The following is a 17,932-nucleotide window of genomic DNA, read 5'->3' on the forward strand; positions in this document are numbered from 1 at the left end:
TTCTACATGCCAAAGTTTCACAAATAATCCCTCAGATAATGATGTTGAATACACAAACTGCCGAAGCAGTGCAGTAATCTCCCGGTGCAGTCTCTCGTGTTTCAGGTTAGTTTATATATATTAAACACAGCTGAACACAACACCAGGAATGAGTTTAACTTCACTTCTTACTAGAACAGCAGGTCTGTCGCCATCTTCTAACCCGCTTGCTCTAGGGAGCGTCTCACAATTACCACACTAACCAGCGCACAAGGGAGTGTGTTAAAACTACCTCTCACGACACAGTCCCTCTCTGGAAAGAGAATCGTCCACATGAAATGTCCAAACGGCAGGACAGAACACAAGACTGACACGGAGCCCAAGGTTCTGTCCGTGAAGAAAAAAACTCGCCGCTACCAACAAACTTTTGGGCTTCATATGAAGGAAAGCGGAGCTTTCACTGGCCCAATACCAAACTTTATTGGGAAATAAAATAAAAAAAAGACTAGAAAGAAGCATCCACTTTTCCCTGGATCACGATCAGAGATCAAATAAAACGTCTCTCATAAACCACCACAGTAAAAATAAACCCCAAACGAACATAAAATACCGAATATAGTCATGTATCCCTGTATTAAAGGGAGCCGGGTATTAGACTGGCTAGAGCTGCTCACAGACACAGCGCTGGTGATAAACTACAACTCCCATAACCACCCTGATCCACTTCCTGTCTGCGTCACAGTCCCTATTCCTCCTGGCTGTGGTGACGTCACCGGGTCCCTCCCCGATCTGGCAGCTTCACGATCACCGGCGCGCGCAGGAGAGACTCACACGGGATTTCATTTTTAAAAGTTTATTTTCTCAAAAATTAGAAGAAAAACACAGCAGGGTTTCCAGAGATATTTACAAGTCAGGAGTACAGCAGGCTGGTAGCGAGGTATATCTCCCTCTCTCGTACATGTTATTTTTCCCCGTTTAATTTAAAAAAAATTAATATAACGCATTTAAACACAACACAACATCATAATTTCTAAAATTACTACTGTATTTCTGACCTCACCTCACTGCCCGTCAGTAAACCCGTCTCCCAGTGTGAGCAGTGGACAGAGAGCTGGGAGAGAGTCAGCCTGTGTTCATGAGTCAGTGACGGGTTTAATCTCCACACTGACAGCAGGCAGCAGCTCAAGGTCTTTATCTGAATCCCCAGTACAGAAGACAGGATAGATCTTCTCCCCCTGAGGGAAGACCATGTCAGTGAAAGTGTAGACATGAGCTCTGGACCCCACTGTGTAAAAGGAGACCTTCTTCTCCTCAATATCCACACACACCCCCAGCTTCCTGGGCCGCAGACTGAGGGGGAGACGGGTCACAGGGGCAGTGAGAGCAGAGAAACCAGGGTAGTAGTCCAGACACCAGTAACCCTGCTGGGGAGAGAAGCTGAACCCCCCTTTCCTCTCTGCAGACTCTCTGGTCACTCCTATTCTCCAGCTGTCATTCACCTCCACCTCCCAGTAGTGTCTCCCTGAGGTGAAGGCCTCCCTGCTCACGACACAGGACCAGTAATCAAATCTGTGAGGATTGTCAGAGAGATCCTGTTCCTCCTCTCCCCGTCTCACTCTCTTCCCATCCTCAGACAGGCTGAGCCCACAGTGAGCTGTATCAGGGTCCAGAGTCACAGCAGCTGGGGAATAAAACACAAACATCACAACAGGCTCCTGCCGATCACAGTCCAACTCAACTCCATCAGACTGTGAAATGTCTTTGTCCCCAAACACACCGAGAGAGAAACACCAGTCAATTACTAATGACTGCTCTTCCCTTCCAGAGAAACGACATCTTCTTCACTGTTTCACTAGTATTACACATGGGAGTGATCCCAATATCCTCTAAATACAAACATTAAACACTTGTTTTCACAGCGATTAAACTTTATTTTTTTAAACGACATTATTAATAAACACAGGACCGACCGGACTGCAGGAGAAACTACAGCCCGACCACTCGCTTTCAAACACTTCACAACCCACCACAACGACCTGTATACTGTAAGAAACTGGACAGCCTGTCTGTTAAACCGGTTTATTTCAAATCCCAGTTCATCAGCTCGTTCATCTTCTCTGAGACCATTTTCCTGACGACGCAGAATAAAAAAGTGCTGAATTCAAAGACTGCATAATGCTCGTTTTTACAGAAATAAAATATAATGGAAAAAGCAAAGTCTTACTGAAATATAATAAAGCCTTAACACTTACTTTGAAAATGCGAAGAAATATCCAAAGTATTCAATTTAAAGCAGAAATAACACATCCAGAAACCCGGAGAGAAAGACGAGAGAAACAGAGGCGCTCATACTGACTTCAGACTGCTCGCGCTCACTGTCCGCACAGTAGGAGTAGGAGTAGGAGTAGGGGTGTAACCCTGGTGTCCTGGCCACATTTCCCCCTCGCTTTTACCCATCATGCCCTCCTAATAACCCCCCTCTCTGAACTGGCTTCATCACTCTGCTCTCCTCCCCACTGAGAGCTGGTGTGTGGGGAGTGTTCTGGCACACTATGGCTGCAGTCGCATCAACCAGGTGGGGCTACACACTGGTGGTGGTGGAGGGGAGTCCCCATTACCTGTAAAGCGCTATATAAGTGTAAGCAATTATTATTAATACCTGAATTCATTTCTGGGCTCAAAGCGCCTTTATTTCAGTGATGAGAGAGGTCGCCCTCTTCTGGACACTGCAACTCTGAAGCCATCATGACAACATCTTCCACTGAAATTTCACACTTATTCTGTGTAGAACAGGACACAGTGTCAAACACTGACTTACTCCAAAGGAGAGTCTATCAGTCTGGAAACACAGACACCCTCTAGATCACTCCTGTTTGAAACGAGGTCCCCAATATCGCAGGCAAACACCCCAATACACACTCACTCTGGTGGGACTAGTGAAATAATATTGACACTCCAGTGTCATTCTTAGTGAAACACACCACTGGGTCTCTTAATGACCAGGACCATGTGAGAACACCAGCTGGGCTGAAGAGAAAGACCCCAAAGTTATTACCCCTGGCCAGTAAGAGGAGCCCTACAGCCCCAGTAAATACCCCTCTTAAGCTAACCATGAGCACCTGACCCTGACATGTCTGAGCTGCTCTGAGGAAAACAGGCTGTACTGTGACCCCAAGCTTCTCTCTGTCTGTGTGTCTGTGTCTCATGGAGAGCAAGCTGGGGTACTGTATGTGAAAAGATGAATTCCTAATGCAAGAGATTGTATATGGCAAATAAAGAGATCTTGATCTTAAACATGTGTCATTTTTACCATTTCTGTGACAAGTAGAATTGACACAGCTTTCCAAACATCTGTTCTTCTTGATGTGAAACTGCAGAAACATGTCCTGTACAGAGTGTTTGCTCACTCTTTCAACACTGAACAGAATACATTTACGATGACTTATACCTGCTGTTGGGGTTGGGGTTAGGGTTAGGGTTAGGGTTAGGTTGTTACTGTTGGTCCCAGTAAACAGCAAGCCAGCAATGAACAAACTGTGTAACGGGTTGTGTGTCGTCCTGAATTCTTTTTCTTTTTGTCTGTCATTCCCCTATCTCTTCACAGTCATCTGCGCAAAATACACAGAAATACTGTTTCTTCCCCCTTCAACTTATACCTCTCCTGCATTGTACTGTGTAATTCCCAGTTCAAGTGTATTTGATGTCTGCAGACTGTAGTCTAAAAGCGTTTGAGGTTTTTGTGCTTAAAGATTTAGTGACTGACCAACAATAACCTAAGACATTCTTATTTTGGCAGGATATCAAGAACAAATGATGTTGGGTTTTCCTATCGCTCTGTTTGTTCAGACAGATCAAGTCCTGACTGTTTCTTCCTGCTGACCCATCAGCCTGGTTGATGTGTGAAGAGAAGAAGCCATTTCTCAGACAAGAGAGAGGCCTACAGGCCCCAGAGGAGCCCCTGTACCAGAGTCCCACTGCTGCCGCTCACAAGAGGCTGTGTGTCTGTGAAGCTGCAGGGGAAGAGCACTGTCATCATACCATCATTATTGTGAGACTGGCTCTGCTCCTGAATATTCCAGTTATTCACAAATCCAGGGTCTCAGACTCTGACACATTCTGACAGATGGAGAATGGCAAAGGGCTGTGGCAAGACGGACTTCCCAAGGAATTCTACACCTGCTTCTGGGACACCCCAGTGGCAGACCTGGTGGAGGTGGAACAAGAGCTCTTCCATCAGCAAAAAGCTTGGACACAGGATGAGGGAAGGTGTCATCTCTCAGCACTTCAGGAGGGGTTCAAAAGATGCTCTGCATGGACATCAAGATCGTGTCCAAGCTACTGGCCATTAGATTGAGGACCACCCTGCACCACTTCATCAACAGCCACCAGATATGTGGGGTGGGAGGGTGATAAGTCAGCTGGAAAGTTTCAGCTGCTGGACAGAGATACTGTACTCTGAAGTGGGTAGTAGGGTCAACATGAACAGACATCTTTGGGATTTCATCCCCCAGGAATCTGGAGTAGGACAAGGGTGTCCTCATTCACCTCTTCTCTATGTTCTCATTACAGAGCTGTAGGCAGAGGCACAGGGGAAGTCCTCAAGATCTCCCAGTACACATGACGCTGTTCCTGATTTCAGACTGGGGGTTGCAGAGTGGGCTGCAGGTCAGGGAGCAGCCCACTCTTTGGACACTGGAGGGAAAGGAACATGCCGCCAGAAGGTCTCAAGCTTTGCATGGAGCCCCTAATGATACTGGTGGTTTCATTCCAGAGCCAGGACAACAAGAACATAAACTGGACAGAGAGGACCGTCAAGGTCAACGTGTAACTGGGCCTGTGGAAGACTTGCACGCTGACTCTCATGGGGAAAGTGAGGGTGCTGAAGGCAAACATCCTGCTGGCTTAAGCTGACCTTGGTCGTGGTGTACCCTCTGTCAGCCAGACTCAGACAAGCTCTGCAAGGGAGGGTGGAACAGGTACGAGTACATCACAAGTAACCAGATGTGCCAGACAGTGAGGAAGGGGGAGAGATGTGCCGAATTTCCCCCTGAAACTCCACTGCATCTTCTTCTGCAACCTCTGTCACTAGGGGCTGGACCCCATCAGTCACAATTCTCAGTACTTTGTCAGGCTGTGGTTCTCCCTCCCAGTGAAGCATCTGATCCGGTGTCAAATTTAGTCCTAAAGCATAAAACTGACCGAAGACCTACTAAGAGGTATGAGGCCGTGAGACATCCAGAGCTCTGCACCAACAAAAGGCACTATACAAGGAAGAGGAAGGAGGAACTAGTCACCAGGGAGAGACAGATGATCCTACAGGTCACCGGGAAGGGGCTGACGATCCCATGGGAGACCTGGGTAAAGACTCAACCCAGAGGACTAGACAACAAGCTGAAGGCCCTCAGCTGGATGACTGTGCACCAGAGCTGGTGACCAGAGAGGTGTCATGCCCTCTGCAGCCAAAGGGCGCTCCTACTCTGTCCTGTCCCCAGTTCCTTGTGCTTTGCTATCCTTCCGGTGTCTCTGTCTCTGGGGATATATATGTCCAGGTCTTTCATTCCCCTTGGCTCAGCATTGACGTTCGGATGTCCTGAGACCCGCCCAGCACCAGGTCGCCCCACGTCCGCTGCCTGAGGACATTGGTTTCTATACGACTCCTGAACTGCTGAACTGTTTCATCAGAGCAAAAGAGCACTGGACAGTACTGAGGGCTGAAGAAAACCCAGAAAACCTGTTCTTTAGTGCTCCTTTTGAGAAATGGACAATCGCAGGTTCAGAGCCAGGACTGCAGCCAGTGGTAACACCCAGGAGGCTTGGAGGGGCTCTTATTGTGTGAACCAGCCTCACTGACCACTTGCAAAATAGAATGATTGAGAATGGACAATCACTCTTTTTGAGACTATTTAAATTCTGTAGAAGAGTTGTTGTCAGAATTGTATTCTCTGTAAGCACTGTGCACTGCACATTGTTGTAATAAAGTGCATTTTCTTAAATAAACTACACCCACTGGAACTTCTGTGTCCATCTGTGTGTTTGACACAGTGTGTCTCTGATCCACACAGAGCGACTGTCTGCAAGCTTGACTTTCTGAATTCAGACGTGTATCAGCATGTATCAGAGTGTGAATCAGTGTGTGTGTCAGAGTGTGTATCAGTTTCTGTATCACTGTTCCTGCTGTGTGTTTGAGCTCCAGGTATATTTCAGAGGGGAACTGTTGTGAAAACAGACTCACAGTGTAAAATCTCTGCTCTGGACCCGGGCTCTGGAGTCAGCAGACTGTAGACTTCAGTCACTGGGGAGACACACAGAGAAATGTCTCATCAGGGCTGCAGTAACAGAGTATCAGGAATAACATGTTCTACTGTACTGGGACTGTAGCCCCTATTAAAACGTTCCTGTTAAACTATATACAGCACAATATAACAACACACTTACTGTCATAAAGATTTGTGAGACTGGAGATTTTAAGACATTTCACCTAGAATTTGAATCATTGACTGATAAGCTGCTCTGATAAATACAGTCACTGCACAAAAAATCCATTAACAATATAAGAGAGAAACAGGAAATATATAAGCTATCCAGAAAGACATCAGTGTGTTTCTCTACTAACCTGTTGTGGAAATCTTTATTGATTCCTTCTTGCAGAGATCCTCCAGTCGCTCTTTCAGTCCAGAGACGGCTCTCCTCACTGCCTCAGGAGAGAAGTGTGGATGGACAGGGATGCTGGGTGAGTCTCCAGCTCCAGGAGGGACACAGACAGACTGGAAACCCTGCAGCAGGGAAGAGAAAGAGGAGTTTCCAGTCAAACACAGCACACATTCCTGGGGAGAAGCCAGGAGCAGCTCTGTGTGAGAGACACCCTTCTGTACTGCAGAGTCACAGAGCAGTGATGTTACCTGGAGGAAATGGATGTGATCCTCTGTGTGTGAGAGCTGGTTCAGCTCAGAGTCTCTCCCCTTCAGCTCAGTGATCTCCTTCTCCAGTTGCTCTAGAAGTCCTTCAGCCTGACTCACTGCAGCCCTCTCTTGAGCTCTGATCAGCTCTGTGACCTCAGAGCGTGTTCTCTCAATGGAGCGGATCAGCTCAGTAAAGATCCTGTCAGTGTCCTGTACTGCTGTGCGTGCAGAGCTCTGAGGGAGGAGACACACACTGGATTATTACACAGGAAAACACTCAAACTACATTATGCTGTATGCTCTGTTTCCAAAGGGTACTGTCCAGTGTCCAGCTGTGGAAATGTGTGTCTGTGTGTCCACTCATCTGCTGAATACCCACTCTGAGTGACTCCACAGCCTGTCTCAGCTCCTGCAGCTTCTTCTCTCTCTCCTTGAGTCTCTGCTGGGTTTGTGTCTGTGTCTCCCCCAGCTGCTTCTGTGGAGAAACAGAGACACTCAGGACATTTCTGCTGTAAGAGAATCACATCACAGAGACACCCCTTAGAGTCACCCTGGGAAATCCACACTCTGTATCCCTGATGTCTTGTCCACACGAGATGTGTTTCCTGGTCCTGTCTGACATGCTCCTGTTTCATGTCTAATCTACACCGGCAGCGTGTGCAGCGCAGCAGACACCTGACACCTGGGTCTGCACATCTGTATGTGAGGTGAAATGTAAAAAGAAGATAATTGTGTTTCAAATGATATATAAAACATCATCTAGAGATAGTTCAGGTGGGGAGCTGCGTCAGCATGCGTAGGCTGCAAAGGAACAAGCAATAGGTTTATTCCATACTGAAAAAAAGAAGAAAGAAAACACAACGTTTCGGCTGTGAAGCCTTCTCACACATGAAGAAGAATAAACCTATTACTTGTTCCTTCATAATCTAGAGATTTCAGATTTCATTCATCTCAATATACACTAGTGTCCTGACTGCTCTCGGCATCTCAAAACAGAGGACTACAGCAGTGCTGATGAGCCTTGTTGCCACTAGTTTCTCTGAGTGGTCAGAGGAGACCTTGAGGCTGACGTGCTTGACCGCTGGATGAGGTTCTGGACCAGGCAGACCCTGTGTCCGACCACATCTCACATCCTGTCTGCTTCTGGGAAAATTCAGATCATTTCAGAGGAGAAAATGAAACATGTTCTGTGTCAGATTGACTCCAGCAGAGCCCAGCGTGAGTCTTGTATTTAATAAAGCAGGTGAAGGTATTATACCACAGTTCACTGGTTTATGTGTCTGAGATCCACCACCTGCCTATTAGATCCCCTTCCCAGCACTTTATTTCAATCCTGTTTCTCTGCTTTCTGCCCCATAGTCCTCAGTATAATAAATGAATCCTTGAGCACTGATGTGGTACCAGTGGCTTCACAGCTGCTGCTGTTACCCCTGTGTGAGAAAGAGAATCATGGCTCTGGACAGCCTGAACAACTTTCACCCTCTATCCAACTTTCATACCCTTTCATTACCTTTTCATGCAGAAAGTTTACAGTGTGCTGTTAGATTTCAGTTAAATAATCCTCTTTGAACTCCAATATGGTTTCAGACAACCTCACAGCACAGAAAGTGCCCTGGTCAAAGTCACAAACGATCTTCTAACGGCTTCTGATTCTTGTTCTCTTTCTGTCCTCATTCTTACTGAACTCAGTGCTGCTTTCGACACTGTCAGCCATGACCTCTCACTTTCTTGTCTTGAGACTGTGTTTGGAGTTTCTGACACTGCTCTTCAATGGTTCCAGTCTTACCTCACTGATCACTTTCACTCTGTCTCTCTCGGCGATTGTAGCTCTGAAATTGGACTCATTAAGTCTGGTCTTCCTCAGGGGTTGACACTGGGCCCCTACCCTTCAGCATGTATGAGTTCTGATGATACTCAAATCTGCAGTACAGTATGTCCATACTAAATTGACACTGACATGTCTCTGCTCTAATTGCTTCTCTGACATAAACACATGGATGACTCACAATTTCCTTCATTTAAACTGCTACAAGACAGAAGTCATGCTTCTTGGCACACCAATGCAGTATCCTTATCTGTGGATGACACTGTACTGGAGTCACAGTCAAAATTGAACTTGGGGGTGATATTTGATCCTGGATGACATATTCAACAAATTATCAAAACATCATTCTTCCACCTCAGAAATACTGCCAGGCTGCATCCTATGTTATATCTAATTGTTGCTGAAAAGCTGGTGAACTCTTTCATCTTTACTCATATTGACTACAGTAACGCTCCACTCGCTGGGGTATCTAAACCCACACTGAACAAACTTCAGTATGTCCAGAATATGACAGCCAGAATTCTGACCAGGTCTAGTGCAAGTGATCACATAACTCCTGTCCTGAAGTCCCTGCACTGGCTTCCTATCAGGTTTCATGTTGACTTCAAAGTCCTCATGATCCCCTAAAAGTCTCTGCATGGCTCGACACCTCAGTACCTGTCAGAGTTACTATCATCCTACTCCCCACCTCACAACCTTCACTCTTCTAATTCTGGTCTCCTGTCTGTCCCCCAAGCCAGCACTCTGGGTGAAAGGGCTTCTCCTGCTGCAGCCCAGAGCTCTGGAATTCTATCCCTGTGGATGTCATAGAGCCACCTTCCCTGAGCTCTTTCAAATCCAGACTCACAATCTTCTGTTTCAGAAGGGTTTTAATTTAACTGGGTCTGTTTCTGCTTCTTTGCTTTTATACTGTTTTCCAAAACCCCCTTCTACCTTCTACCTTTTGTGTTCTGTAAAGTGCTTTGAGAAGCCATTTTAAATCTATCATATAAAAATAGAGTTTATTATTATAAATAATAATACTATTGTGCTGAAATTAAAGCAGGACTTAATTAATGAGGGTGCAGTCTGATCTAGAGGTGTTGAGTATGCTGTGCATTAATGAGGGTGCAATCTGTTCTAGAGGTGTTGAGTATGCTGTGCATTAATGAGGGTGCAGTCTGTTCTAGAGGTGTTGAGTATGCTGTGCATTAATGAGGGTGCAGTCTGTTCTAGAGGTGTTGAGTATGCTGTGCATTAATGAGGGTGCAGTCTGTTCTAGAGGTGTTGAGTGTGTTGTGCATTAATGAGGGTGCAGTCTGTTCTAGAGGTGTTGAATGTGGTGTGCATTAATGAGGGTGCAGTCTGTTCTAGAGGTGTTGAGTGTGCTGTGTGCAGTTGTACAGCTTCACTGGTGCTTCATGAGGACAGTAAAGAGAGAAACAGTGAAGGTGAGGAGGAGGAGATAATGAACAACAGATAGAAGAACAGGAGACACGTCCGAGACACAAAAAGTGTGGATCACAGCTGAGTACATGAGCAGGACTCAGCAGTGGAAATCCAGCATTACAGATACAGTAAATACAGTCCAGAGATCACTTAGAGCACCAAATATCCTAAATATCCTTTTTACATTTTGTACTAGACACTTTATGAACAGACACAAAGTCTTCACCTGTTTCTCAGTCCATCCTGCTGCAGCTGAGACAGTATCATGGCCTCTGTGTTCATCCATTACACAAAGATAACAAACACACTTCTCATCAGTACGGCAATAGAACTCCAGCAGTTTGTCATGAGTGGAGCAGATCTTCTCCTGCAGTTGTCCTGTGGCATCAGCCAGCTCCTGTCTGTGTCCAGGGTGAAGCTCATTGTGTAGATTGAGGTGAGTCTGACAGTAAGAGGCCAGACACACCAGACAGGATTTCACAGCTCCCCTCTGTCTCCCAGTGCAGACATCACACAGCACATCTCCAGGGCCAGCAGGACTGTGAGCAGGAGGAGGATCACTGAGCCCTGTCTTCTTAAGTTTCTCCACCACTTCAGCCAGGATGGTGTTTCTGTGAAGATCAGGTCTTGGGGTGAAGGTCTGTCTGCACTGGGAGCAGCTGTAGATCCCAGTCTGATCTTCCTGATCCCAGCAGTTCTTAATAGAGCCTTTACAGTAACTGTGTCCACAGAGCAGAGTCACTGGATCCTTCAGCAAATCCAGACACACTGAGCAGCTGAACTGGTCCTGAGAAAATGGAAAAGTGCCTTCTGCCATTTTTCTGAGAAGTAAAAGCTGCACAGAGAGGAGCAGTAGAGACGTAGCTGCAGTGAGGCTGTTTCTAGTGAAACGAAACTGATCTCTGAGTTTCACTTCCTGGATCTGCACAGAGCTGCAGGGGTGTGATTATTAGGGGGTGTGGTTGTTAGGGGTGTGATTAGGGTTGTCAGGGGGAGTGGTTGAGAACTGCAGTTATGAAACGGCTTTGGTGGTTGTTGTTTGGGGAAGGTGTGGGGTTGTAAGAGATGTTACTTACTGTGACATTTCGGACTGACAGAAAGAAGTTTTTTTAATAAACATTGATGTCAGTAGCTGCTCAGGTGAAGTCAATCCAGTTGTTTGTGTTCCCAATAATCAAAACAATAAAATACTAACTCGCTCACACAGCATGAGAAGATCAGAGCATGATGGTGACAGACAAGAGGAGGCCAGCTGGCCCATCCAGCTGTTTAATCGTTGGGAGTTATTTGGCTCCAGGATCTCCTCCAGCTGTGTTTTGACAGAGGGGTGTCACAGCTCCACATGGTGCAGAGGATTTCACTGTCCGGGTGTGAGCTCTTACTGCGAGCAGTCCAGCCTGCTGTGTCTCTCTCTCCAGGCCAGTGAGCCCAGCCTGCTCTCTGGCTCTGCCCTGCAGCGTGTGGGCCAGCAGGGTACGTCCAGGGCTTCGTGCTTCACCTGCGCAGTGACCCCCCTGTGAGCCACACAGACCTGCGGAGCGCTGCAGAGAGTCACGAGCCCATCTCTCCCCCGAGAGACGCTGGAGGAGCAGATGGACAGGGCAGTGTCATGTGGGTGTGATTGTGATCTCCATCCACCCAGCGCAACAGCGAGCCCCTGATCTCTGTGTGCAGCAGCTCTTCTTCCTTCCACAGGGACTGACAACACCCCGCGTGTCTGATAATTACTAGAAACTCATTAGTCTGACCATCTCATCTCATGTTACTCTAAGGGGTTGTGGAACCTGTTTCACACTCCCACCACTGTTTGTGTAAAGCAGTACTCCTGTGCTGTGATGGAAACCCACTTTCTTGTCAACACCCCTGAGAAGTTAATCAGCCTGGATACAGTAAGTCTCTCCTGTATCTCCTGCAGCTGAGATTCACTGGTGTTCAGTGTGACGTTTTCAGAGGTCGTCTGGTCACAACCAACTGGAATCTCAAGGCTGTACTCCTGAGAAAAGCCAGGATTTTTTCCTCAAGTCTTTTACAACAAAGGCATCCTAAAACACAAGCAAGTTCCCTCTTTTAGGAAGAGAACCCCAAGCAAATGGAATCCTTAATACAAACACCTGTCACGCTCGTAAACCCCTCCTCTTAAGGAGGCTCCAGCCCTTCCTAGTTTAGTGTTGATCTCCTGCACCTGCCTCCGGTTCCTGCCCCCCCTGCTATACAAGCCAGGCGTTCCTGCCAATCTGGGCTCAGCTGTGGAAGATGGACACCCGGAAGCCCAGGAGCGACTCAGCGGCACAGGCTTCATCACGGTGTCCTGATCTTCTGGGTCCGGGATGAGGGAGCGTCTGGCCCCGTGACCCCCTTTTATTCCCCCGACCCTCCGCCAGATCCCGCTCCGGCTTGTAACTCTGCTCGTCTGTCAGGATGGATCACCCGGTCTTGGACTATTGCTACACTCATGGATTCACCTCGGACTCCCTTGGACAGTTTGCCTTGGACACACCTCCCCCAAACACCCCTGTTTTCCTCCAGCCCCGGTTGTGGAGCATCTTCAGGTGTGAGAAAGACAGGGTGGTCAGCAAAGGTAATGGTCTTTTTATCTGTGCTGCCTGCAGTTTGTCTTTGAGGACAACATGAAGGAAGTTAAGGAATTTCCACAGGTAACATCTCCTCTTCCTTTTATCAGCTGTGAACTTCACACCTGAAGGAGGCGTAGGTCCTGAGCCGCAGAGCCATATAATGATGTAGCGTTTTCGGGGTTCAGGGGGGTCTGCGCCCTCGCCACCACCACCACCACTAACGTTCTTTTTCTTAACTTTCTGCATAAACGATAACAAAAGAAATACAATCCAAACCAGAGTACATCTAACATTTCGAGATAAAAAGAACAGGTACACATGACGAAATCAATTCAGAATGATTCAAACGAGTTTAAACGAAATTAAATAGAGATGACGTCCGCACCGCTTAATCATGTAATGCTCAGGGGTGCTGCAGTAGAGCCTGAGAGCGATAACTTTGAGAGAATCAGGTTGGCGGCGGCGGCGGTGGCGATGCGACCGTATAATCTATCATTTTAGAGCAGCAGAGCACTAGGCACAAGCACTCGTGTTGTTCATCTTGACAGAATAGTCCATTCATTTCAAGGTATTTTTATATAGTGCCTTTCACAACAAGGTTGCCCCCAGGTGCTTAACATAGCAAGTGACCCTCAAGTTGTGAACACAGGACAGAAAAGACCAGGAGACAACGGAAGAGAGGAACCACAAACCCCTCAGTATGGAGAAAAAAAATCCTCTGGGGGTCCAAGGTCAACTGGCTGCCCAACCCCTTTGGGCATGTTAACATTATAGAATTAAAAAAGAAAAAATGAATGAGGGTATTAATCCAGCCATCATGTCTTCTGTGTGTCAGTACTCCATGCAGATCTCTGTGGCCCAGTAAATCCTCCTAAACGACAGCTATATCCACGATGTCCCTCTTGGATCCATGGCAGTGATGCAGCATCCAGCTCAGATGGTGCCCAGCCTGGGTGACATCCAGACGTGGGGAGGAGAATAGGATAGTCTGGTCAGAACAGATGTATCTGCCTGGTGGGCCAACACAGAGACACACAATGGCCTGTACAGCAGCACCAGCAGCCATGGCTGCAGCAGGCTATGATGTCAGGTGTGAGGAGGCGAGGCTGTGGTCATGGGTCTTCAGTCTGGATCTGAGGACAGATTGACCCGCAGGTACAGGCGATGGACGCTGCGCATGGGGCCGCCCGGAGATCATCCGCCGAGCTGTCGCCGAGCGATTTCGTTCAGCTGCGTTTGTCTTCCGGCCGGTTTAATAACCCGCTGTTCTCGCCCAGACGGCGACCCGGGGAATTGAAACACCGCCGATACTTTCAGCCACACCTCGGCCCCCTTACAGAGCCGCACAGGGGTCCTCACAGACGACACCCCCCCGACGGGCAGGCACGGCAGCGGAAGAGGCAGAAGCCCGAGTCCAGCGAGACCGCGTCTCAGAGCGCGTCTCCCCCACCACACCCCCGGCCCGCCTGGTCCTCCAGCACGGTTCCCCCTCCCTCCCCGCTCAGTGCCGGTCCTCGGTGTGAGCCGCTCTGTCGCGCTACGCCTAGTTCCTCGTCCCAGCGGCCGTGGGAGGGGTGAATCGCGCAGGCGGCCGAGATAGATAGATAGAGGAGACTTTATTGATCCCGTAGGGACATTGATGCGTTACAGCAGGCCAGCCCAAGACAAGCAAAAACAGACATCGGAATAGTTATAAAACAAAAGACAACAAAATAAATAAAAATGAATAAATACATAGGTGTGTGCAAAATGTGATGATCATAATCACTGTAAAAACAATAACATATGTGAGAAATGTGCATAGGTTTATACAGATTGAGTGTCCAAAAAGTCCAATGGAGCACCATGCTGTCCATAGACAAGCAGATGAAGGGCTGACAGTCCTCGCCTGGGGCAGCGTTCTACACCCTGACAGCCGCCGGGAGGAGAGACCTCCGGAAACGTTCCCTTGAACACCGCAGCTGGAGCAGTCTGGTGCTAAAGGTGCTCCGCTGCCCAGTAACAGTCCCATGAAGCGGAGGAGAGGCGTCGTTCATGATGGCTGTGAGCTTGGTCAGCATTCTCCTCTCAGCCACCAGCTCCATGAGTACATACGAGTACAGCCAGCAGGGCTACCGTGCTGCCGAGGAGCGGGGGAAAACCCTTTTTGGTTTAGGATAAGGATGGACTGCGCTCTGCAACGTGATTGATTTTTTTGTCGTGACTTGTTATTCTTGTATATTAATAAAAAAAATGCCTTATTCCTCTCTGCTGCTTTGTGGTTACGGACTCTTGGTTCTCTCCCTCGACCACGGCTTCAGGATCACGGCTTGGCTTCGGTTCCTCTCTCCCTGGTTTGGGGGGTCACTGGCTTCCCCTGTGGACGTGGGCTTGTTTGGCGGTGCAGATCTCCTACAGGGTCACTCCTCCGGCTCCCGCGAGTGGGTTCGTTGGCCGGATCTCTGACGGGCGGTCCGGAACGGTGACGGCAGGAGGTCTCGATCCCTGTTGTACAGGAGGGTCACTGAGCGGGGGAAAAGCGCACCTTGTCGACGGTCCTCTGTGTTTCGCCAGGTCGTGTGCGCGGCCTGGTGGACACTGGCTGTGGCGACAGGGGGCTGAGCCGACACGCAGCGAGTCGGGTCGCTCAGAGGATCGGGAGACGAGCTTGTCAGACGCTGCAGCTTTTTTCTTTAATAAAAAGCCCTTAGAGGAGCTCGTTCAAATTCTGTCCCGTGAAGCGGGGCGAGTGGAAATATTTCACGCCGGGTCCCCCGCCGTCAGAATCTAAACCGCTGTTTGTTCTACTGCGGGAAGGTCATGGCTCATCTTTTTAAACAGTCGAGCTGTTGTCATCGATCCGCGGATCTTCGCAGTCACGGCCACGCCGCGGATCGCCACGGCAGCGCGCCGGCGTTAAAGCCCGTCAAACGTGTTTTCGGTCCCGCATGTTGCGGCACGGAGGCAGACGTTCAGAACCGCCCTGTGCGCGAGGTCTCGGGTCTCGTTCAGAAGGCGGCGGCGGGTGTCGGTCGCTGTGAGAAATGGGGGGTTTATAACCTCGCAAATCATCACACGCCGTGAAGAGAAGCTGTGCCAGCGGTGTAACGCCCTCATCGACACCCCTGACACGCACCTGTGCGACAGGCCGCCTGTGGAGACCCCCACAATCTCACACACGGACGCGCAGGAAACGGGGACGCGCACCCCGGACGACGCTCCCGCCCGTGTCGAAGAAAACTCGTCTCTCGATCGGGGGAGGTGGGGTCAGGAGGCGGGACCCGGTGCGGGGCTCACCCCGGTGGAGTCTGGGCGGGAGACCGACTGGGTCCCAGAACAGTGTGGGGCCAAGAACGAGAGGAGCAGCCGGGCTCTGAAACGAGGGCGAGGAGTCGGCAGCTGAAAGGTAATCCAGCCGATAGAAGAGACGAGTAACTGGTTTCAGAGCTCAGGGAGAGAGAGGGGGGGTGAACAGGGTGCGGGGGCCGTTCAGCGTGACTGGAGCTCGTGGGCATGGCGGAGCGCTTGCGTGCTCGCGGGCGGGTCGTGACGGGGGGCCACTCGAGTCCTTGATCCGTGCGCGCGGGGAAGACGCCACCAGGCGGATCGGAGAGCAGCCTCTCGCACAGATCTGTGGGTTACCTCTACCCCGCGGTGGGAAAGGCGCTGGGTTTCACAGAGATCTCCACATTCGGAGTTGTGTTTCTCTCTCTCTACACAACACTTCGCTGTGACTGACCACGTTCTTCTTCTGAAGTGATTTTACCTTGTTGACAGAGACAAGGGAGTAAACAGGAAGTGTGAAATGAGCTAGAGGCTCTGCGATTGTGGCACTAATGTCAAAGTCCAGTAACGCGCTTGAATTGTCCGTTGACACTGCTGCTGAGCAGGGCAGGCAGATGAGCGAACAGTCACTGTAGTACAGGCTGAAAAGAGGTGGATGGTCACACTCTTCCTCACCCCTCACGCTCACGACAAACGAGGCTGGGAGTGTTGTGGCGAAGCGTGTTTCGAGGATTTGGCGTGTAAACGTATTCTTCAGCAGATCTCCTGAACCGGCTACACGGGCTTCAGCAGATCACCTGTACCGGCTACACGGGCTTCAGCAGATCACCTGTCCTGGCTCCCCAGACACACAGCTGTCACTGTATTCGGCACACCGCACTCCTGGGACACCCTGGACACATCGCAGCTCTGTGAATGTACTGTTAATGTACTGTAACGGACTCTGTTCACACTGAGCTCTGTCTGGGTTTATTCTGTTCAATCTCTGTCGGTCCCCCCACCGCTGCGGACTCGAACCCGGACCTCCGGCGTCGCTCCACAGGGACCCAGCCAGCTGAGCTAGAGGGCAGATCTCCCCTTGACGAGGGGTCGACCTGCGAGTGTGTGGATGAAAAGGCAGCCTGCGCCACCTGCCAACGCGCTGAAGACGCGGCGGGGAAGCCACAGCGGTCTCGTGCGCGAGCGCTGCGCTTGTGCCGGTGAAAGTAACTTCCCTGCTGCTCTCTTTCCCGAGATATAACGTCTAACGATTGACGTCTGACCTGGCACTGACGAGTGAGACCGGTCCGGTTCCCCTATGAGGTTGTGGGGGGGCTGAGTGACGTCACGACCCCGAAACGACAAGGCGCTACATCTGGGGAACGACAGCAGCGCCGACGCCACCTTCAACGGCACACGAGCGCAGCGCTGACGAAGGAGGGGGGGGGTTTCTTCGTTTGTGCTGTCTGCAGGGGGGTGGGGGGGCAGCTTCCCGGCGCTCGAACCCGACTGTGGCGTGTAAGGCCTGCGCGAGGCCTGCGGCGTCCCAGCGCTCGGGTGACCCCGTTTCGATCAGGGGATGATGCCCTGTGCCCTCCTGGTCCGGCGCTGAGGGGGAAAGCGAGCAGTGTCCCCCCCCCCGGCGTGCTCCCCGCGGTGCTCCGGCAGGGGCTCGTCTCCCAGACGCTTCCCGGCTGTGTCCGCCAGGGGAGAGCTCTCCGCTCCGGAAGTTGGGCTGAAGAGGCTGCTTGGGGATTGGCCCGCCCGTGAACAGAGAGAGACAGGAAGACACACGGTGTCGTGTTCACAGGCGAAGGGGGTTTGAGGGAACGCTCCTGCTGACTGCCATTTTGGCCTGCACCTACACTAACGCACACACACACACACACACACACAGGGACGGGTTAGAGTGCTACACACACACACAGGGTTAGAGAGAGAGGGGGGTACGGAGAGAGAGACCGTCATGCTTTCAGATGAAATGA

At 49.9% G+C, this 17,932-nt stretch overlaps 1 protein-coding gene across 1 annotated transcript; it reads right to left on the reverse strand.

Moving 5' to 3' along the window:
* Positions 1-816: 816 nt before the first annotated feature.
* Positions 817-11,107, reverse strand: LOC148659614 (E3 ubiquitin-protein ligase TRIM39-like). Its single transcript, XM_088633865.1, has 9 exons — positions 10,358-11,107; positions 7,258-7,353; positions 6,879-7,112; positions 6,593-6,752; positions 6,212-6,271; positions 5,981-5,991; positions 4,809-4,831; positions 4,412-4,434; positions 817-1,663 (listed from the first exon to the last, which is right to left on the reverse strand). The coding sequence occupies exons 1-9, from the start codon at positions 10,946-10,948 to the stop codon at positions 1,113-1,115; spliced, it is 1,749 nt and encodes a 582-aa protein (XP_088489991.1). The 5' UTR covers positions 10,949-11,107; the 3' UTR covers positions 817-1,112.
* Between the last annotated feature and the right edge of the window lie 6,825 nt (positions 11,108-17,932).

This window comes from Lepisosteus platostomus, chromosome 6, assembly GCF_059453375.1.
Source record: "Lepisosteus platostomus isolate fLepPlt1 chromosome 6, fLepPlt1.hap1, whole genome shotgun sequence".
NCBI lineage: Eukaryota > Metazoa > Chordata > Actinopteri > Semionotiformes > Lepisosteidae > Lepisosteus > Lepisosteus platostomus.